General features: G+C 42.5%; 1 protein-coding gene across 7 annotated transcripts in view; it reads left to right on the plus strand.

Moving 5' to 3' along the window:
• Nucleotides 1-18149, plus strand: part of ELAVL3 (ELAV like RNA binding protein 3) — a 93467-nt gene extending 75318 nt beyond the window's left edge. For 4 of the 7 annotated variants that reach the window (XM_089487521.1, XM_089487522.1, XM_089487543.1 and 1 more), the window contains 3 exons: nt 1291-1516; nt 9203-9241; nt 11949-18149. In XM_089487521.1, the coding sequence (XP_089343647.1) occupies nt 1291-1516; nt 9203-9241; nt 11949-12297 (614 nt within the window). In that variant the 3' untranslated portion in view covers nt 12298-18149. The remainder of the gene's footprint in view (nt 1-1290; nt 1517-9202; nt 9242-11948) is intronic. The other 3 variants (XM_089487528.1, XM_089487551.1, XM_089487535.1) reach the window with 3 other exon arrangements.
• Nucleotides 18150-23046: the final 4897 nt, after the last annotated feature.

A 23046-nucleotide genomic window follows, 5' to 3' on the forward strand; every position in this document is an offset into this window, starting at 1 on the left:
ATTCTTTGCCTAAGAAAACCCTACCTAATTCATAGGGTTGTCCAAGATAGAAATACAGTGCCCTACTTTCATAGGCATTTATATTCAAAGGCATTCTGACCATTTTACATATTCCAGGCCTTAAAAGAAGCATGTAAATCCTAATTTATACTTAAAAGAAGCATGTAAATCCTAACATTTAAACTGATTTCAGGGATTGAGCATTGTCTCAAATGAGTTACATAACCCAACTAGTAAAACAAAGAGACTGAGAACAAAATCTCAAGCTCATGCTTGAAAATAGTAGTTCATTTTGTAAATGCATTTTGACCTGTTTTCTTTGTCAGGGACATTAATATCATAGTTATTAAATAATAGGCATTAAAATGAATGTAAGATATTAAAACAAATCAGAACTTTTTTTTACAACTGTGCAATCTCCAGCTAGGATAAAATTCCAAAATATTAACTTTCTCTATATCTGGAGATATAGAGTGGGCCACTGTAGTGGACCCAGGTGGCTCATTTCTGTCCTAGGAGCATCTGGAGCCTGCATGGACAGTCAAACATGCCAAAATAGAGAAACGAATAAACCTTGAAGTATAAGGGAGTCCAGTTCTGGCTCTGAAAAAAACAGTACAGGCAGCTTTTAACTAGTGCATGGGGCTCTGTGACCCATTTAAAAGCTGAATTGCCACTCCAGAGGACTTCTAGGGGGTGGGGGTGGTAATCTACCCTTTCTCTGGACAGAGGAAGATACTTCTGGGAGTTTAAAGGAAATTAGGGATACCAAAACAGCCTTGGGACAGGTGGTGTATGATGTTCCTAGGCACATTTTGCCTGCCCCCATCCCTGGAAAGTAGAATAACTCAAAATATGCAGTCTTTGGCAGGATACAGACCACCCAAAAAGGGAGGTCTCCCACCGCCCTGGTTTGCTCCACAAGGGAACAGCAGCGGACAAACCGTGCGGCTCCGTCACTGAACAAAAAGAACCTGCAAAAAGTGGGTTCTTCTTGTGGTGCCTTTGTGATACTGCAAGGCGCCAATGGCGCACTTATGGCATCACAAAGGCACGGGGATGTGCGGACACTACATGTCCATCGTGTCAGAATGGCGGTGCACGTGTGTACAGGGTGCCGCAATTTTTATGCCCCTGTCACATGCTAGGGGTGAGGCCGGTATGGATGCTACGTCCTCAGCCAACCCCTAGCACGTGATGGGGGTGGCGCAAAGGCCCATTTAAATCGGGCCCTTGATACTGATACAACACCCATGTAGCCATATGTAATTCTATTGCTTCCATTTACAGGTGTTTCTAGAGGAGTTGGCTTCATCCGTTTTGACAAGAGGATAGAAGCTGAGGAGGCCATCAAGGGCCTCAATGGGCAGAAACCATTGGGTGCCAGTGAACCCATCACAGTCAAGTTTGCCAACAACCCTAGCCAGAAGACAGGGCAAGCATTGCTTACACACCTGTACCAAACCACAGCCCGGCGGTACACTGGACCGTTGCACCACCAGACTCAGCGATTCAGGTGAGACACCTTCCCCTCTCCTTTGCTGGTGGACAGGTCTTTCTCCTCATCCAGTGCCCCATAACTGTTATCTCCTTGCTTGAAGGAGAAGTAGGGCTCAAGGCTGCCAGGGCTGAAGCCATTTATTTTTGGCCATTAGGTTTTCCATAATCTACACAAACTCATCATATGCTTTGTCTCCTCCAAGTACCCCTACGGCATAATCCCACTGGTTGCCCTTTAAGAACAGTTTTGAAAATAACGCAGTACACAGAAAGATGTTACCTATAATGTGTTATATTTTTGGAGTAGCAAGGACATAATGGCATTTATTTTACCAATAATGCATAGTTAGCCCTCCAAATCCATGGATTCTGCATCCATGGATTGAAAATACTTGGGGGGGGGGGGGGGATATCCAAAAAGCAAACCTTGATTTGGCCATTTTTATGTAAGGGACACCATTTTACTACTCCATTGTATATAGTGGGACTTGAGCATCCACAGATTTTGGTATCCACAGGGGGTCCTGAAACCAAACCCCAGTGGATACCAAGGGCCCACTGTAGCAACTAGTAATATTGTTACTTTTCGTAAAATAAAAACATAACAATTTACTCCACATGTTTTCTTTTCAGAGGCCAAAATGCTTTCCTGGGGCATTTTGAGGTGATTTATTTCAAATTTTAGGCTATTTTTTTCTTTTTTAGTGATGGATTCTTTCCCCACTAAGTAACAAGCAATGCAAAAGTAACAAATAATGAGTATAGTGTTGATGACACTGGATTACTTTGTTAGATTTTGCAGTAAACTAACTACCCAAATTCTTATTCAGAGATTACTTCCTGCAAAATGGACCCATTGGGTACGGGCCTTATAACTGTATGCATTCTGCTCTGTCCTCTCCCGAAAGACATTGTAGGTCAGTGCATCTTTGGTGCCTCATGGTCTCCCTTTCTTTATCCTTGACCCCTTTCTATTATTGAGCTGGGCCTCATATTTTGATCTGATGTCCACACCACAGGCTAAATGGGAATGGTATCATTCATTGGCTATAAATGCGTTAATCATGCTAAGCTGTGTGTGGGGCAAGTGAGCACCAAGTTATGGCATCTTCATATCTTTGCTGTGCTGATTTGAAAAAGATTAGGTCTTGCAAGGGGCAACTAGCAGGCAGATGACTGCAGACAGACAGCATCTGGAGGGCCACATGCTCCCTGCCTCTGTTTTAGAGGGTAGAGTAATGCTATTCTGAAAATTACCATAGCAAAAGAATTAAGAGTGATAGGCCAGGCTGTTGCAGCTGTATTTTCTCCTGCAGATTTCAGCAGCAGCTGATCTCATTGCTCCACGTCAGTGTACTGCATCTCGGTGCTCAATAAGGGATTACTGCCTACATGAAAGCTCAGTTTTATTGCTGAATCTAGTGCATTTCCAGATTTCTGCCAGTTCTGAGTAGCTAGAGAATTAGCCATCTCAACAGAGCAATGTCAGTGTTTGACACTTGTCAGGGGTGTTGTGTGCTTTGGGAAGCAAGATACGAAACTATTGAGCATCCTACTCCTTTTACCTATGGAAGAGACTTCATCTGGAGCAGGAAGATATTTTCCTGCCTTGTTTTGTAAACCTGTGAATGCTACCATCCATTTTCTTTTTCAACCTGTAGATATGATGGAGAAGGAGACGTTGATGGATCGGACTATTTCCTAGAGTCTCTTTAGCTTGTATTCTGGTCAGTTTTGAAAACCTCCAGCTAAACTGAAACAGATCAGAAAGGCTATTTAATAGGGATGTAACTTTTCACTAAGGGCCTGAACAGACAGGCCAAAATAAAGCTGCTTCAGGTCACTTTGGAGGTATGCTGTTTAAATAATGCATGCATCTTATGAGGCCAGAAGCTGTGCCAAAGCTTTGTTCCAGTCCTTAGGATGGGAGCATGGCTTTGGCGTGGCTTCCAGCCTCTTAAGACGCATGCATCATTTAAACAGCATACCTCCAATGTGACCTGAAGCAGCTTTATTTTGGCCCATTCTCAAAAGTAGCAATGCTGCAAGATGGTCTTCAAAAACCTCACAGTTTTCAAAGGCTATTTGAAATTCATATTTTCCTGTGCAAGATTCACATATGGTTGTCTTGTGCAGGAAACTGCATTTTTGTCATGGAAAATATTTCAGTGTAGAAATAATAATTCCTGTGCTAAAAATGTTGTCTTCTATGCAAATTTCTCATGTACAATTTTAAACAGAATAAATCCCTAATTACAACATTTTCTGCGTTGAAATATTATTTTCCATGCAGAAAATGCTGTTTTCAGCACAAAGCAACCACATGTGAAATGTGCACAGAATAAATCCCAAACCATGAAGATCCTCGTCAGTACAGGATTTTTCTTATCAGGGTTTCTCAACACTCAAAAACATGTTTGTCTGTTTGTTTTTACCATTCTGGGGAATATTTTTTGAATATTCTTTCCATCCACCTTTATCTGATTTGCTTTTCAATGTCTGGTTGCACCTGAAATCCAAGCCTGCTGCACATGTTCAGTGCCCTCTGTGTTTTATTGTTCATTTTATGTGTCAGGGTTGCTTCCCATGTGTCATTTACCCACATGATTATACGCAGGTATAGAAGAACAACCTATTGATTTTAAGCATACCTTTGTGTATAAAGGTAGCGCAGATGCTTATTTTGCAGCTACCAGTCATAAGTTTCCAGTTGATGTACATGTGGCAAAGCAGACACATATGACTTCCATATGTGGCAATAAACCTGGCTTTACAAGCTTCCATTCTCTGTGCAGGCGGAAAATATTATCATGTCTGATGAGGCCTTTTGCTCCTTTTTCAACATAACATTGGTTAGCACCTATTTTACTCATCACATATTTTTCAAGATCCATTCTTTGTCCAGGACTCAGCAGTTGTTCACCTTCACAACTGTCTAGGGAATCAGTCCAATTTTACAGCTGAAAAACTGACACTGAGAAGTGCCTGGGGCATTTCTGTGAGTTCATACTGGAGGTGGAGTTTAATCTGGATCTCACAAAATTAGAGTAAGGAAATGCAGAACCAAGTGGCATTTTGTTGCAAGTTTCCTTCTGGAGAGAGAAGGGAGCTATCATTTGAGCCCTGCATGAGCAAGGATAGGGAGGTCAAGGTAGTATGTATGGAAGTTGGTAACTAGTTGTGCTGCCAATTATGAATTTGGATATGGACTGTGTGTGCTTGAATTGAATAGGAAAGATTGCCACAAGAAGCACATCAGGACTTATAGGACAGTGAATCAGGTTTGTAGAAGGGAACTGTGGTAGCGAGGGGCATTATGAATAGCTCTGCCCTTTTGGACAAGACCCAATTTACATTTTGGGTAGCAGAGTTGATTTTAGCCTTGCAGGCCCAAAGGATCATGGTTGTGTTTTGAGGTGTATTTCAGAACTTCTCCTCTGCTGACCTCCTACTTTTCTACTCTTCCAGTACTGGATGTAGTTTCTCTTGCACTCATAGATGTCTTTGGCATTAAGTAGTTAGATGAATACAGGAAAGGTTATTGTAAATGTTTGTGTTCTGCTCGGGGCTTTAAAACACCAGATCACTTTTGCTAAAGGCAATTTGTTGTTGTTCAGTCTTGAGATACAAAATGCACAAGATAATATCTTGTGCTGTACTGCCCTCTTTTGCTGATCTTTTTTCACTTCTTGAGCTAGGCAGACTTCTTCACCATTATCTTTACCCATCCCCTTGTCCTCTTTTAACTAGGCTAAGAGACTATGGAGCTATGCATTATCTGAGAAGAACCAGATTGGAGTCAAGGGCAACAGTAATAGGTAGCATGTGATAACGATTGGAGGACCACAAAAACTCACCCTTGCATTAAATGCATGGTTGTTTTTGACATGTCTATTTTTTACACTCGTAAATAACTTTAAAATGACAGCTGTAGCAGGCCTAACTAGGCTTAGGAACACAAGAGAAAAGGAGTTTTCCTCCCACTATTCCCCTCCCTCACTACTCAGTCCCAACAAAAACTAATCTCCCCTGTCAATAAAACTATGTTGCACAGGAAGGAAGCTGTTATTGGCACTAGTGACAACTTCTCCACCAAGGCAAATAGCTGCAGCGGACAGGGGTTAATTTTGTCAGACTGAGGGGCTGTACAGTCAGCCCGACAGGGGCAGCTTTATGCCGCCCCTGGAAGCGCTGGGTTGGGGACGCGGCAACTGCACACCATGCCCCCAACCCGATGTAAAAAGGAGCCGTGAAATGCAGCTCCTATTTGCGCCATATAAGGGACACCATAAGCGCCCCAGCACGGCATTATTTCCCCCTTCGTGCACAGTGACATTTGGGCACTGCGCATGAGGGACATCATCATGGCGCATGCCATCTGGATGGGTGTGCACCATGATGGCGGCCAGGCAGTGATAGTAGGGCTTTGAACGTGTAAACGCTCAGTCCTAGTTCGCCTGCAGGCCGGCACAAAGTGCTGGTCTGTACAAGCTCTAAAAGAAGAAGGGTTAAACTACTCAGCACATTGCTGATCCTAATTGGCCACTTTCCAGCTATTATGTAAAAGAATGGCTAATAACCCAGCCTCCTTTCAAATTAAGATGAACAGGATTTAGATGTGTTTTATTGTGCTTGATTTGTAAGTGCGTGAAGCTACCGATCACCTTTTAATAGTGTCTTTTGCCTTTTCCAGTAGATTCCTTTTTCATTTAATACAAATTGATACTTTTAGGTTCAGATTCCAATAGTTCCTTCTCATTTCTCAGAGATTTTAATGCGGAACATTCTGTTTGATTTGATGTTTGGTGTATTCAGGGCCCAAAAGATCTGGGAAGTCAATCTGTGCTCAAGGTTATTGTGTCTGGTGGTGGCAGCTTATCAGCAGAGAAATCTAAAAACTACTAGATGATAATTCCCCAAAGTTCTTCTGCAATCCTTGTTCAAATCAATAGTAACACTCCATTGGGTCATATTTGCCCATGATCTATGGTGGTAGAAAATGCAGCCATCTAATGCAGTTATCACAACTTGGCTATCAGTGAGAGAGTGGCCTAAGTACCAAATAGTCTTCAGTAATTTATTTTCGGTTACTCATCAATTTACAGTACCAAATAATCTAGTGCAAGTACCTTTCCAAAGGGAAGACTCCTGTGCCCTCTCTTCCTGCCTCCTGATAGTGTTGGAGCTTACTTTAATGCCACACTTTCAAACCAAAAGATGGCCCAAAAGTCAGTTCACCTTCAAAATTTGCATTTCTCTGAATTTTGCAATAGAGTTCCCCAGTCAAGAGATACATACAAGCGTGGGCACATTAAAGAAAAGTACAAACAGAATATAAATCATTCAGAAGTAATTGCTTGCAAAAATGTTAAAAATAATGTCTTGATGGAAATGTGTATGAATTTTCATTGAAACGTTGTTTTTAAAAACTCTGTTTTTAGAACTAATCAATTGGTAAAATTCTGAAAGTTCAAGATGCACCAAGGTTTGAAAAGTAAGGTTTGAGGTTTGAAAAGTAAGAAACTGAGAGAAAATGAAATTAGCACTGGCCCATTCTCCACTCCCAGGCTAGTGAGCATAATCCAGTTCTTTCTGTCTGAAATACCTAAAATATGTTTTCATCCAAAAGAAATGTTGCTGGGAATGAGCCTCACTTCTGTTCTGCCTGATGGAGCGTTCTACAATATTAGAATGCTTGTTTACATGCCAATGGTTGTTTGGTATTTCTTAACAATTCACTTTTTTTGTTGTTCACATTTTTTGTTGTTCACTTAAGCCCTTAGACAGGATAAAAATTTGGTTTTATATGGTAATGAACTGAATGGTAGTTTGGGTTTGACCTTTCTGCTCATACCACTTGGTGCAACCTGCACAAAGCCATGGCATCTGCATGGTGCACAACATGCAAGCATTAGACACCTATAGAAAATCCATATGTATCCATGCAACTTGTGAACACAATTTTGTCTTATTAAATATTCTGTTATTCTAAAACTATCCAAGGCAGATTGGGCCTGGAAAATGTTGTTTTCAACCACCTCATGCACATTGCTGCATATGCAAATCAGCAAAAATTCCAGGTCAACAGAAATGTATGGCACACCTACGTTCCAGATTTGGAGATCTGTGTCAGAAGAAAAATGCCCAGCTTCTATTGTAAATTGAGCACAATTACTTAAATGTGTGCTTTTTACACAATTGAACAGTTTGTAGGTATTCTTTACAAAATGTTTCCTTTTAGCACAAAATGTTTGGAAGAGCTGGGGTTCTTGGAAATAATTTTTGCGTAGCTTATGAATAGTAGAGATCTAAATTTAAGGACAAGGATATCATAGAATAAGATAGGTCAGAGAGAACCTATTAAAATACATATGTGGCTTGGTTCTCTTGGATACCCTGGAAATGCTAGAGGTTCCCCCCTCCCACACCAGCAACCCATAATTGCTTAAAAACCTGCCCTCTTGTTATGAAAATAGAAAGGCCTGATTGAGTGGCATAATGACAGTCATGGAGTGTATATAGTGGGACCTTGATATCCATGGCAGATCTGTTCTGGACCCCTGTGGATACCAAAATCGGTGGATGCTCAAACCCATGTTGTCCTCAGTGGCAACATGTGCATGTGACTGCACTATTATTAGGGACAATGGGACCTCAGGTGAAATACTGTTGTCCCTAATGGCGGTATGGCCGCCTGCATGCACTACCATGGGAGTGTCCCACAACAGGTGCTGTCCCTAATGGTGGCACGGCCACTTGCACACGCTGCCATTTGGGTCAACACAGCTTGCCAGCCACGGATGCTCAGATCCACGGATGGCAAGTCCGCAGATACCGAGGTCCCAGCGTACAATATGGTCAGCCCTCCACATTTGTGGATTTGACTTTGGTGGATTTGATTGTTCACAGATTTGATTAATATGTTCTCTTTAGGAATCTCTCGGTCCTCCAGCACAACTCTATGGTCAACAGCTACCAAAAGTCACATTGGAGGACCTAGAGATTCCTAGAGAGAACATTTCTTTAGGCATTTGTAGGTCCTCCAGGGCAATTCCATGGTCAGTGTCTGGCAGATGTTAACCATAGAGTTGTTCTGGGAGACTTAGAGATTCCTAGAGATGTGTTCTCTTTAACCTAAGAAGAAATAGTGGATTTTTTAGGCATTTTTTGCATTTTCATGGGGGTCCTGTACCCCTAACCCCAGCAGATGTGGAGGGCCCCACTGTAGATGAAACCTAGACATACTTTTGTCGAAGAAAGTCAATCATAAAAGCAGGGATGGCAAGCTGTAATTGCAAATATGTTTGACATGTGCTATTCTAGGCACGTAGGGTTATTTTTAAAGGGTTATTTGCTATCACTTTCATCATCATCCCCATATTTGAAATGAAGCCTCCATTGCCCTTATGTAATTAATGCCTGCCCACTCCCCGTATTTCCTAGAATCCAAAAAATAAAATAGGTGACTCTCTTTTCCCATTACTTCTGTTTTTCAACACATTTTTAACTTAAAGACATTAACTTCCTCTGGAGCCAGCAAATGCATTTGCACAGTTACAAACAGCAGTCTGTGCTTGTCACAGAATCGGTGTGCTGCTTTTCTGCTGCACCAGTAACCAAGCCAGATGACCTCGCAGGACCCTTTTGTTACGAGATCGTCTACTAACAATGGCCTCTCCTCATCTTCCTCTTCCTCCCACAGGCTCGACAATTTGCTAAACATGGCATACGGCGTCAAGAGGTAAATAGCCTTCCAAAGCCTACGCTCCTCGCCACTCCCCCCTCTCCCTCCCCACTTTGGCCCACAGCACAAGGCTGGATTTTAAAAAAGGTGATTGTCAACACAACCCTCAGAGGCAAGAGCCCGCTGCTCTCTTTTCTTACCAGCTCCCACTTCAGAGCAGCCACACTATCCTTTTTAGAAGAAGAACGGAGCATTGGGAGTCATTGCTAAGATGGAGACTTGAATTGGGTAGAATATGTTTCCCTATTCAGTTTGAGACGCTTTAAAAAATAACACTGTTTGGTTGCTTGGTTCATTATTTCCCTTGACATTAACTTTTAAGTTTTAATCTCCCCCTACACATGCTCACCTTCCCTACTTTTCTCAGTGAGCATGGGAATTTAAACATTAAAAGCTAAAATGATACAGTCCCTCCCTCTTCTGCCCTTGGCCTGTGGTATTTGGGGTTGTGTGTCTTGGAAGACACACAGCAGACTTCCATCCCTTTCTTTTCATTCTGTTTTTGGGTCTGGCTAGATAGAAAGGCTTGCTGTTTTGGTCAGAAGACTGGCTGTTCCTTATGATTTTTGGTCTTATGTTTCTCTTTGTTGTCAGTGTATTGAGTGCTTCTTGGTTTCATTTCATTGTGTTGCTTGAAGGTCAGAAGTTAGATGTTTGCTCTAAACCATTAGAAAGCTGGAAACCAAACAGATTATTCTTTTCCCAAAGATATGAGGGCAGTTTAGTGCAAGCTAGAAGGCTGTCTCTATATTGGTATAATTATAATTCATACTCACCTCCTAATCCTAGAAATCTTCATAAATCTTATGTTTGTCTGTCAGTGGTTTCCCACCCAAGCACTAGTCCAAGTCATACATGCTTAGCTTCAACAGTGCTCCAGCATTGGGTACTTCCAAACTAAAATGACTGGGCCCCAGATTGAGCTTTGTGTGACATATTAAACTCACACTTAAGCTTTGGTGGTTGGAAAGGATATTCACCTTTGGTTGTTTCTCCACTCCAAAAATGTTTTATTTATTTAATATTCAGGAAACCTGGTCAGGAAAAGGGAAGCAACTCACACAGTTTTCACTTGGTATTTGCTTGTTCTCAAAGTATTTGGGGAAACTATTCTACAAAGAAATACACACGAGCCTTTTTTGGTAATAACTGCATTTTCCAGAAACATGTATGTTATTTGTGCAAAACAGGTGTGGTTTTTTTTAAACTCAAAAACACTGTTTTTGTACAAAAATTAATATTTTTTGGAAAGTGCTTTTTGTTTTTTCCATGACACCCATCATCTTTGCACACAAAAAAACTCCATGTGTATTTCTGTGCAGAATAAACACTTTCATATGTACAAATACTTGGTGAAAACTGCACAGAAATATTGGTTTTCTCCCATAGCAAGGAGAAAACTATGGAAATGATTCATCCTTGCATGTGAAGATGAAGTAATCAAATATTTATATCACTAAACTGTTCCCATCAAGATGAGTGGGATAATCTTTATTGGCAGTTCGAAGAGATTCACAGATTCTTCATTCGTGGATTTTGGACCTAATAATACAATAGTACACTCCTCTGCATATTTATTCAGAAGTAATTCTCATTAAGGTCAGTGGGGCTCCCTCCCAAGTAACTATGCATAAGATTGTAGCTGAAGTCAAGTGCATTTGAAGACCAGTGTATAGAAGCTACTACTGTGCTTCATCTGGCTTGAAGTTGAAGAAGTAATCTACAAAATTCATCATTTCCATTAGTATTTGGAAAGTGTGGTGGTATCAGCAGACAAACGTGAGTTGTTCAGTCATAAAAGCAATGCATTTGAGTCCAAGAACAAAAATTGCTAAGCCATACACTTTGAGGGAACCAGCTTAGCAATTCAGGTTATTTGAATTTTACTTTTGTTGTTTTTTAAAATTGGATTTTATAAAAAGGACAGTTGGGGCCCACAAGCACATAGAGAGGAAAGGAACTGGCCTGCAGGTGGGCATAAGCGGCATAATAAAGAATAATAATTGAGGGGGAGGAAGATGGAAAGAAAGGAATATAGGTACTAGACTTGTCCTCTACTGGTATCCCAGGAAGCTCTGTCAATTTGATTTTGACCTTTAATTAGAAATGTACCTTCTTTGTTAATATGAGGTTTTTAACTTGGCATTTTATGGAAATCAAGATTCCCATGATGACAAATTCTGCATCAGATTCAAATTTCTATGATTGCACGGCCATCCTTTTCATGCACAGGAAAGTTGCAATGCTCTGCATTATCAACCTTCCCCTAGCACTTTACAGATGTGGTTACTTAGTTACTAGAGCCATGAAGTCCAAAGATCAGATGGGAGATCTGTAGCACACTTGCTGGCAGAACCAAATTGGGGGAAGAGCCCAGTCCAGGCAGGACAATCCTTTAAGGAGTGTGCTTTAAAATGTCACTCACTCCCTTGACCTAGATTTGCTTTGGTGAGAGGGAAAAATTACAAAAATAAGAACGTTAGTTTCTGTCTCAAGTACCCTACACTCCTGCTAGCCGTAAAGTAATGGTTAGAAGCCACCTCAGTGATCCATGTTCTTTCTCTCCTGCCCTTTGGAGCTGAGATTTGTAGGGGTGAATATCTGGTTCCATTCGCATTCCCTGGGGAGTAGATAGCTTCTTCCTAGCCTGTCCATGATACACTGAGCTCATGCTGGTAGAATGCCAGCCTTACACCCAAAGTAGTCCTCTCTCCTTGATCTCCAGGTTCTCTCCCATCACGATCGACAGCATGACCAGCCTGGCGGGAGTCAACCTGACAGGCGCCTCCAGTGCTGGCTGGTGCATCTTTGTGTACAACCTCTCCCCAGAGGCAGACGAGAGTGTCCTGTGGCAGCTCTTCGGGCCTTTCGGGGCAGTCACCAACGTCAAAGTGATCCGCGATTTCACCACCAACAAGTGCAAGGGCTTTGGCTTTGTCACCATGACCAACTACGACGAAGCAGCCATGGCCATCGCCAGCCTCAATGGCTACCGACTGGGTGACCGAATCCTCCAAGTTTCCTTCAAGACCAGTAAGCAACACAAGGCATGAGTGAGCAGATGAGCAAAGGGGGGGAGGGGGGAGCAACAAGCGTGCTGGAGACACCAGCCCTCTTCCCCAACTCACCATAAGAACGGAAATGTTCATTGACTCAATTGTTGCAGAATATTAAACCGCCAGACACCGTGATCTTCTCTGGGAAGCAGGAGGCGCCTCCCCCTCCTTCTCCCCTCTGCCCGACAGCCCAGCGGGGAGCACGGATGCAGCAACATGTCAGCCACTTTTTGAAAATCAAGCCCTACTCTGGCAATGTGGCAGGGGGAGACATCTGCTCAGAATAGGACACCTCTCTGTTTATATGCTTGGTGCCCCCGACCCCTCCCTCCCATTTTAGACTTTCCTCATACCTATCCAAGTCAGAGGCATTCCCCAGTTGTCCATAACTTTTTTCACCTTGTGAATTCTGACCTCTCTATTGCTCTTTTGGTGGGCAGGTTTTCTGACTTTGGAGGATACACATCAATATCTGTAAGGTGTGATAGAAACAGTCCTCCCCCTTTCCCCAGTCAGAATACTTGTGGCTCAGCAAATCAAAGAATGTCATGATTACTATTCTGAGCTAGCCTAGGGGGAGGATTTATAACTGATCCGGCTCACCACCTTTGTTCTCCTTGAATGCAACACAGGACAAATGTGGTGGTGGGAGAATGCGCTCATCTCATCCCTTGGTCTAAATGTTAGCGATTTTGGTTGTTAATCCCACCACTTTGCCTGGCCTTGAATCGGAATGATGTCGTATTTGGGAAATTACCCGGTCCCTTATGTCCTAAATGCAGGTTCTTCCTGCTTGTCCCCAGAGAAGTCTCATTCCCTGGGAGAAGCCAGGTCCCCCCCCCCCCTTTTTCCAGCTCTATTTTGTAAAATTTCAAATCAGATCTGATCAACTGCTTACGTCTTTGAAGACTTTGGGTTAAAATAAGAGCATGGGCCATGGTGATATTGAGCAGGAAGGATGGGGGATCTGGTGCAGAATCCAAAATGCCTTGAGTCAGTGTGGCTTTTAGCCAGTCTTTGTGTGGACTGAGTGAATCAGCTTCTTTGGGATCAGACATGTGGACTTATTCACTATTTGAGTGTTAGATGGTGGCATAACTAAAACTGTTGCTTTGCTTCCCCTCCAAAATCAAGCCCTTCTTTCTTTCCTTTCCTTTCTTCTTTCTTTTCTTTCTCCTAAAAAAATGTTTAATGAAGAATATGTAGGACCAAGCATGGGGCCATCTGAAAGAGAGTCAGAGGAGGGAAGCAACCCCAGAGCTGTCTTCATTGACTACCCAATAAGCTAGAAATATGTTTTTGACAAAGGGGAAGATGTTGGAGTAGGGATGGGCTGATGGGTGGGGTCTTCCTTTTTCTTTTTCAAGGTTAGATCAAACAAATGACCGAACAAAGGAGAAAAATGCTGAAATAGAAGGGGAAAAAACCAACAAAAAAATTAAAAGATTTTAAGAAAATCTATTTTTATAAAAAAGGAAAAGAGACCTTGTTGGAAATTTTTACTGGGATTCTTGAACTTCACACACACTCACAACAAAGAAATTTAAAGGGAGAAAAAGATGGCATGCCAGAATGCTCCTGCTGTGCACACCCCAATGATTGATTCCCAAGGCCCTTTCCAGACCATGGAAAAGCAACCAGTCATTTTTACAGATTGGACTACAATAAGAGTGAGTAATGCAGAGTGTAACACAGAGTCCCCTTGTAATGAATGAGTTGTGGTGGGGATGTTAGTCTTGCTGCAGGCTTTGCTTTCGGGAAGGGCTAGACATGGTAATGTTCCTGTTAGTTATGGTTCCTGTTAATAACTGTTCCTGTCAGTTAAGGTTTCCTTCCTAAATCCTGAGCCTTCACCTAAGTTGACATTGCAATGGAGAGGTGAAGTGATGAGCTTGCTTTCTAAGAGGGAAACTTTAACACCAACACTGAGTCCGCCTGTGACATGATGGTTACACAAAAGGAACTATACCTACTGGACACTCTTTTAAGACATTTTGCAGGCATGCAAATGAAAAAGAAACAGGACCATTAGCAGCATTGGATCTGAGAGCAGGGTGGAGAAGTATGGCTCTTTGTCCATGATTCCTTGGGACTGCTGTAACATTCATTGGTCCACACTGCAAAAGCATTCTTAGCAGCAGTAGGTGGGGAAGGACACTCTGCATTTACTGCTAGTAACATCCTAGGGAAAAGGAAACCTCAATTGCCTGGAAAGACCTTGAACTTCTTGTGCAAGAGCAGAACTTAGTGCCTCAGACCCCAAAGATTTTGGATGATTCTCTTCCTACTCTATCAGGGAAGGAACCAAATTGCTTTCAAGATTACTTCTTCTTTCCTTTCTTTTAAATTCTTCCTTCCTTCCTTTCACTGTAGTATTTGTGTCATTTATTGGGGGGCAGGGAATAAGACAAGGGGTACAACTATTTGATTGTAACAGTGTTTTCCCCCCACTCACTACTCTACTTTCCCCCTCCTGCCAAAAGAACAAAAAGCACAGAAAACCAGGAGAAGGTTTAAACAATGATTCAAGGCTTTGTATTTAATACTAGCCTTAATTCCCACTGATACCCCTTTCCATAGGGTGTGTTTTTTAAAACAAACAAACAAAATTAACAAAAGGTGAAGAAGGTGAAATTATTAGGAAAATGTTGAACAATTTTTAAAAAACATTCTGAACCAATAAACCAGAGCTGGAAAATGTGTGGCCTTTCAGATGTTGAGCTGCAGCTCCCATCAGGCCTATCATGCAAAGCCAATGATATGGGATGATGGAAATTGATGTCCAACAGCATCTGGAGGGCAACACCTAGCCAGTAAATGCTGCTTGTATGTGAAAACTAGTTTCTGCAGATGGGTTCGCTTCAGATGTGAAGCCCTGCTGCTGCCCGGAGAAGGCAAGAGTGAATCTTCTAACCCTTGGATGACTCTTGGAGAGGGTTCCCCCTCTGCACTGTCCAGTGATGCAAAGGATGGCCATTAACAGAGGTATCACTGCAAGGAGTTTCTTTTGCTGTTGCTGAGGCTCAGGGCTCAAAAGGCATACTCTGTTGAACCACAGCTCCCAGGACTCCCACAATTCTGGGAATTGTTTTTTAAAAAATAGGAACGTTTCCAAGTTCTACTGAGGATGTGAAAGGAGAACTGAGCCAGAATCCTTCTCTTAGTGTTGTTCGAACACTTGAGGAGCCCTAAGGCTGTTAAACATAATGTTGCAAAGAATCTTAGAAGAGGAGGTCCTGGAAGTGCTGAACCAAGGGCACCATGCAAAGTCTGTCTCTTGTCAAGAATGAATGATTTATATTTAGTTTCCTAGCAGTAAGGCAGCCTGATCCAATTTGGGAGGTTCCTGTGCAATACGTTTAGCTTAGTGCTCACAGCGTGTTACATATTGTTCAGGTGTTTTATTGGCACCTCACTTAGACAGCATACAGAAGACTTGTCAAGGGCAAGTGGTGACTCTCTTAGTTTCAGGGACAACTCTTTATTTATAGGGATGTCTCTGCTGTCTAAGATCATCCTAAATCCATAGAGTGTAATGGGAATCATAATCAATTGAAGAATATCTCTTAGCTTTGCATTTCTGATCCAGTAATTAAAAGCTAGAAGCCAAGGAGAGATTGAGACTATGATCTAGTAGAGGAATAGGAAAAGTGATCCAGAGATCTTGCAGATGGAGGTTGGCAAAACACTGATGTTTTTGTGAGGGCCCTAAGATGGTCTTTATCAGGAGCATAGTAGCACTGAGCCAGTCTGCTTTGGGGCAAAGTAGAATTGCTTTTCTTGTCATGTTTGAGGAAGGAATTAACAGGGAGGAGTGAGAAAGAAGAGTAAGCAGTTTCTAGGGAGGCACACAAGTCTTTCTGATTTGCTCTTTCTCTCTTTGCATGGACCCAAGATGGACATTTGTCACTTGTTCTTTCCAAGAAGCCTAATGCAACCAAATGTATCAGCTCTATCACCCCAGCCCCAGTTATTTGCAGAAAAGCCATGTGGGCTGACTGAAATGTTAGGGATTGAGAGAGGAGGGGAGACTGGCATCATTCCTCATAACAGCCATTTCATGGCAGCAGGTAAAGGAGGAAGAATGATGTTGCAAAGCCTGAACAAGGTTCAGGAGTCAATGGCCAATCTTAGCTTGGGAATCAATATTCATTCTTTCTCCTGATAAACTGCTCATTTGGATGGTTAAATTCCCCTCCCTGGCCCCAGATTAACCACAGGCACTCCTATTCTGAAATGACACTGGGGCCTGATTTCCACTACATTTTAAACCAGATCACAAATCAGTTTGAACTGGTTCAAATGACCCTGGTTCCCACTTGAATGGATTCACTGAAGTGGTTGGGAGAGGAGGGCCCCGCATTAGACCCATTTAACCCATGTCTTTTTGACACTGATGTTTTCTGCCTCTTTTTGGATAAATCGATTCTGCGCGAGTGTGAACCAGAGGTGGATTGGAATCGATTTAAACTTGCCCTTCAGCCTGCTGGAGCGGGTCCATTTTGAACTGATTCATTCGTGAATGTGAACCACAAGGGGATTATTTTACAGGGAAACAATGCGATTGGGGCAAATGTAGTGGGGGCCACGCTCCACTGTTGAATCAATCCATTGAGTCGGATTGCAAACCACTTTTTTTGTAAGTGGGAACGAGTCCATGTTTTCACCCTCAACCTTTGTGCTAGGTTTAGAGCCTCTGGTGCATTGTGGCAGATCGTCCCCTAAGAGATCATACTGCTTGGTGTCAATCTCCTCTGAAAACAGCACTGCACTTTCCCATTGTGGACTTCCCCAGAGCTGTGGGTACTCACTGTCCTCCAGCAAAGGCTCTCAGATGTGCAGCACTTGAGAGGAATGGGGCAGGCCTCACCACTGTGCCGAGAAACAGTTGAGGAGCACGTGGACCCTAGGGCGGCCTTGCCATTCCCATGCTTTAAGATTTCTCTCAGGGGGCTTTTCTTTTCCTCTTGGCAGCAATAACCTTCCAGTCTTTTTGAGATGCACACACTCATGCTTTGGACAGTGGTTTCAGCATAGGCCATTGTGATTGCCTTGTGCTCATCTCATAGGAAGGTGGGCTCCTCGGACCACCTTTCTAGATCCTTGCCAAAGACACGCTTCTCGTCTGCTGACATCTACCTTTCGGCATGACACTCCCTCCCCAGATTCTAAGCAAATGGCTTGTGCCCTCCTGTGGTATCTGGCCACATTACAGTCAGCCTTGATGTGGGTGTGTGCGAGCATGTGCATGAGAACTGGGGGAGAGATGGGGAAACAGTGGCCACAGTGAGAGAAAAAGGCACTTACAAGAGGCCACCAGAGAGGTTTTGACTTCAGTCTGGTGACAGCAGCCTGTTTCAGTGCTGTGGACCCTTTTTTGCATTCAGCATAGAGGAACACCCTTAGAACCACCATCACCACCACTGGTTCCTGCATGGCAGGGAGTTGTTCTGGACAGCCTTTGTGGTCTCTTCCAACTCTTATGATTCTGTGTGCAGCTCCCATAGGAAAGCTGGAACCTGCTTGCTGCTCAGGGCTGTTTACGAAAGCAGCAGGTAGGAAGGGTGTGTGCATGTCTTTACACAGCATGTATATCTGTATGTGTAAACCAGTATCGAAAACATTTTAAAAGGTGTTTTTTTTAAAGAAGGGATCCAGCCTCTCTGTGACAAGTGACTGTGGGGCTGAACAGACAGGTCAAAATAAAGCTGCTTCGAGTCAGTTTGAATGTACGCTGTTTAAATGATGCATGCATTCTAAGAGGTCAGAAGCCATGCCAAAGCCATGCTCCAGTACTAAGGACTGGAATGCAGCTTTGGTGTAGCTTCTGGCCTCTTAAGATGCGTGTGTCATTTAAACAGCATACCTCCAAAGTGACCCGAAGCAGCTCTGTTTTGGCCTGTCTGTTTGGCCCCTGTGTTAAAGCTGCAGCAACATATTCAGGGGTAGCCGTGTTGACCATACAGCAAAGTACAGTAACATCGACATTCCACAAAACAGTGATATCTTCATGGGGCCGACCGAAATGTGCAAAACCCAGCAGCAATGAGAGTGCTGGCTTGAACTTCATCTCACCCAAACACCATGAGAGCAAGATGCATAGGAGTAGTAGAGAAGGCAAGAGGGGTATCTCTGTCTTTCCAGAGGCTGACCCAGCCTTGCAGGTACTCCATCTTGCCGTTCATTCTGTGTCCACCAGGACATTCTTGATCCTGTTTCTGTCCAATTATTGTAAGAGAAAGGGGAAAAAAAGCAAAATTCACCCCATCTACCACCATCTTTAACCAAATGGATCTTCTGTGTTTGAGGGAATATTCTATTTCGCTGAAAGCAAAATAAAACCCACAGCCTTTTCAGGAAAAGGACTTGCTGCTCTGATAAATTCCCAGTTGGCCATAGTCACATCAGCCTTGGACTGAAGCTCAGGGAAAGCTTTCCTGACAGGTCTGGACACCAAGTCTTCTCCTAGTGATTTTGCCCTTGGTGTTTCCCCATTCTGAACAATATGACTAAAATGCCTGCGGAGGTAGATTCTTCACGATTTAGGAGCTTGTGGGGATGGGCATGGGGTTAATTCAACATTTAACCAACGAGAGGTTTTTTTCTAGGCGTTTGCCCTGCTTAAGAAATCTTTCCTAGTTTGCAGGGCTGTGTGTATGTGTGTGTGACAGAGAAAGAGAGAAGAGAGATGCAGGCCAAACATTTCACTTGGGACCGTCCCTCCATAACTTGGGCCAGCTTCTTTACTCATTTTATTTTAAAAGCAAGAGATTTTGGGGGGAGGGGGGGGAGAAGAGGAAGAGAATAGGAAGGGGGGGGGGAAATCTGGTTATGTTTTTAGCCCATCTGGCAGCCATAAATGCCAAATACCTTTTGGAGTTTTAGCCATTTCTGCATAGTATCACCCACGTCCTCAAATCGAAGCCAAAAGAGTCCGGAAGAACTTTTAAAATGTCAGAAGTTTGCTCTGTAGGGCTGCTGCTTTTTTTAAAAAAAACAATTAAGTATTTATTTAATTTATTTTAGTTTGTGGCCGTCTCTCTTCGGAATGGAGCCTTGAAGTGGGATTAATCTGTTTGTAAGGGTTGTACTTACGCCGACATCCTTGTCCGTGTTTCTTTCTTACTTCCCCTCCCTGCGCTTCAAAGGGAAAGAGGAGGGAAGTTTCTCTTACAGACTAACTTTGAAGGGGGACGCAATTGCTACTGCCTTTCCCGGGGCATCTCTTTGGATCTGTGTTCACAAATCACATCCTGAATAAAAATGCACATCCGCTCTTTTCCATTTATTTATTTATTTATTTATGTTTGGTTTCGCTGAAAACAACGAAGTCACCGTTGGCACTTGAGCAAGGGACTTTTTAATTTTTCTTTTGCTCTCAAACGCAAAAACGGAAACAAAACGAACAACATTTAAAAGACGAACTTAATGATAATTAAACATTTTAGCATTAGTTCGAGTTTTAATTGTTTAATGATTTAGAAAAAAAATTAGTTTAGGATTTCTTGATTTTTTGACAATAAATGTGTTCACTTGTGTTTCGTAAGAGTCTGTGGCAGCTTCTGTTTGCGATAAAATGAGAAAAAAAATTACAAAAAAACTGGCACCATTAACTCTTGTATCTTTTTGCGAATTTTAGCTTCTTGTAGTTTTAACTTATTGTTAACTTAAATATTTATTACTGCCTTGTAAGAGTACATTTGTGTATATTTATGTTCTCATCAGAGTTGCAAGTTAAAAGGGAAATATTTTTAATTTGCTGAGAAGTGATTATTCCTAATTTATTTATTAATAGCAAACAAAAATTGAAACAATAATAACAATAAAAGCTTAAATGACAGGCTCTCCAACAGGGCAAAGTGCACAGAAGTAAAACTTTTAAAAACAACCTACAAATGTGGCATATAGAACAAAATCTTGATAGGCGAGTTTGTTTGTGGGGTTCGATGTTACATCATCTACTTTTGTCTTGTTGGGGGGAAAAACAACATTTGAGTCTTCATCCTAATTGAAAGGTAAGGGGAGGGCGGGAGGGGAACATGTAGCTTGTCATTTTCTCTATTTATTCTTGTGTTTTGTACCCTCTGCCCTTCACATGCTGCCACTCAGCATCCCTCCCACATGTTACAAAACTTATTTCAGTGACAATTTGCTTTTTTGATTTTAAATATTTTAAGCAAGCACCACCGGCAGCTGAAGCTTGTTGGCATAAAGGACATTTTTTGACCGTCTCTGGCTCTGATTCATGGAATTCCTTAAGCACAAGGGAGAAGTCTGAAACATGCATTTACACACACACACCCCAAAGGAAAATTGCAAAAAAATAAACAGGAAAGATCACTTGCAGTGGTAAGCGAGTCTATAATACGTAGGTGATCAGTGGGAGTTGGCAATAAAGGAGTTTGAAATTAGGCAATGTTAAAACAAACTGGTAATGAAATCCTGAGACTACTTGGAAAAGATGGTTATACTATCACATTTGAAAACATGATTTCAAAAATGTAAACAGCAAGGTGCACGCTAGGTCAACCTCTGCTGATGAAATGCTCTTTCTGAAGAGTCTTATGATTTCTACAGATTCCTGGCTACCAAATGGATGTTAGGCCAAATCCAAGAAGTATGTTGGTTACATTGGACGCTCCCTGTTTTAGGGGACCAGCAGCAACAACTGTTAAGGCCTGGAGTAGCTGGCCTCAAGAGGAAATGTATCCTAGACTAGATGAGGACTTTCGTGAACTTTGGAGAGGCTAGGTATGTACATCAAAATCCCCCCCATCATATGTGAAACATTTCTAGCCTGTCGTGTGGCTTATTTATGACTGCTTCATTATTTAGGAGTGGAAAAGCATGGACACACTTTTTGGGCATGTGCAATGGGCCCAAGAGGAGGATCTTGCAGCTTAAAGAATTCCCATGTAGCTCTAAAATGAGGCTCTGGAGAAGTGTAGGTTTTTGGCTGTGGTCTGGTGCAAAGATGACGAAGAAAACAAAAGAACATGGCTGCTGGAAATAGCCTAGCGGGATTATAGAATGAAGCTGTGTAACTATTTCCCCAGGACTAAGCCCATTGAACTCAGTGGGACTTACTTCTGGCTGGGATGGCACTGTTCCTGGGCAAATATCTATTAAACTACAAATATCCAAGGGGTTTCTCTTACCTCTGAAAGCAATTGGATTGTCAGGCTTTTGGGGCTCGGTGGAGAGTGCCATAATGAGCTGCCCCATAGTGAGGTACTTGTTTTTGGCTAGGTATTTGCTTTATTTTACTTGTTTTTCACTGCATGAAAACTGCTTGGGAAGTTGCTTCTTTAGCAGCTAACTGAGCCTTCATCAGAGCAGGCAGCAGCGCTGACACCACAGAAGGCATTTTGCCCCTTTGGAAAGTTCTGCTCTGTGCAGTTCCAAAAGTGCCCTTCTGGTTCCCTTGTAAAGCTATAGAAGGCTGCATGCCTTCTGAGTGTGGCATCCCCAAAGCATAGCAAGAGTTTGCAGGGACACACACCAGCCCGCTGCCTTGTTTAGTAGGGGTAGTCATGCTTTTCTCATAGGTTGCTGCCCTTTCTTTGCCTTTCTGCCTTGCAAAGACCCAAAGTCAAATCTCTAGCACATCTCATGTACAGTGTATGTTCAAACAAATGCATGTGCATCAAAGCTGCACCATATAGTACAAGTATATTTTAAGCAGCAGCAGCATCTCAAATATTTTTTGTCCCCTCCTCTTCCAAATATGTATTTACCCAAAAGAAACAGCACTATCTTGACTTTTTCAATAAGTAGAGGACAGACTGTTGGATAGATAAATGCACTAGAGCTGAACCTGCAAGCAATGCACAAGGGTGCAGAGGGTCTTGTAAAAATCCTTAGTATGCAAATGGGAATGTTGCAAGCATTGTTGCTGTTGGTGTGCCATCAAGTCCTTTCTGACTTTTACGGCAACCCTAAGGCAGACCTATCATGGGGTTTTCGTGGCAAGATTTGTTCAGAGGAGGTTTGCCATTGCCTTCTCGAGGCTGAGAGCACGTGATGCATAGCCATCTTCATTTTTGAAATGGTGGTGCTTGGTGTCCTTTTAAACTTGCTTGGGCTGCCACATAACCCCACAACTGCCAGAAGGCAGTTGCAGATTTAGGGCTGTTGTCATCTGTCAACACACCTTTCATATGGCCAGCATCACATCTGTCACTGAAATTTAGGGTCAAGAGCTTCAAGTTCCTTAAAGTAGCACCATGCTGGAGAAATAGAAAAGCCTATTGCCATCTACATAAAGGATAGCAGGGCAAGACAGGGTAGAAAGACTCCAGAAAGTAGTTGTGGAGACCAGAAGATGAGAACCCCTTATAATTATCTTATTTAGAGCATAACAAAAACACACAGCCTTAAGTTTAGCTGCCTTTGTAGACTATACAGCCATCAAAATAACATTTGTGCTTAATGAATTGTACCGAAACAGAGCCACCGAGTCAATCTGAAGCTGCATATTGGAACAGCCAAGTAACTGTGCGCTTTGCCTCCAGTTCCACTTGTTTGGTCAAAATGCCTTGTCGCTGGGTGTTCAGATCCTGCTTAAGTTCAAATCCTGCAACCACACTGCATCTGACTCCCTTCCCTGCATCTCGACCAGGGCATTTAGTTGCAAACAAAATTCTCTCTTGTGATCCGTCAACTCCTAAATGGTCACAGCAATCTAGCCTCTTCTCAAGTATATTTTTTCAAGTAGCAATAAGTGCCAGTTTGAGTTTACTATTT

The sequence above is a fragment of the Sceloporus occidentalis genome, unplaced genomic scaffold (genome assembly GCF_023333645.1).
Source record: "Sceloporus occidentalis isolate IW3139 unplaced genomic scaffold, rSceOcc1.0.p SCAF_1, whole genome shotgun sequence".
NCBI lineage: Eukaryota > Metazoa > Chordata > Lepidosauria > Squamata > Phrynosomatidae > Sceloporus > Sceloporus occidentalis.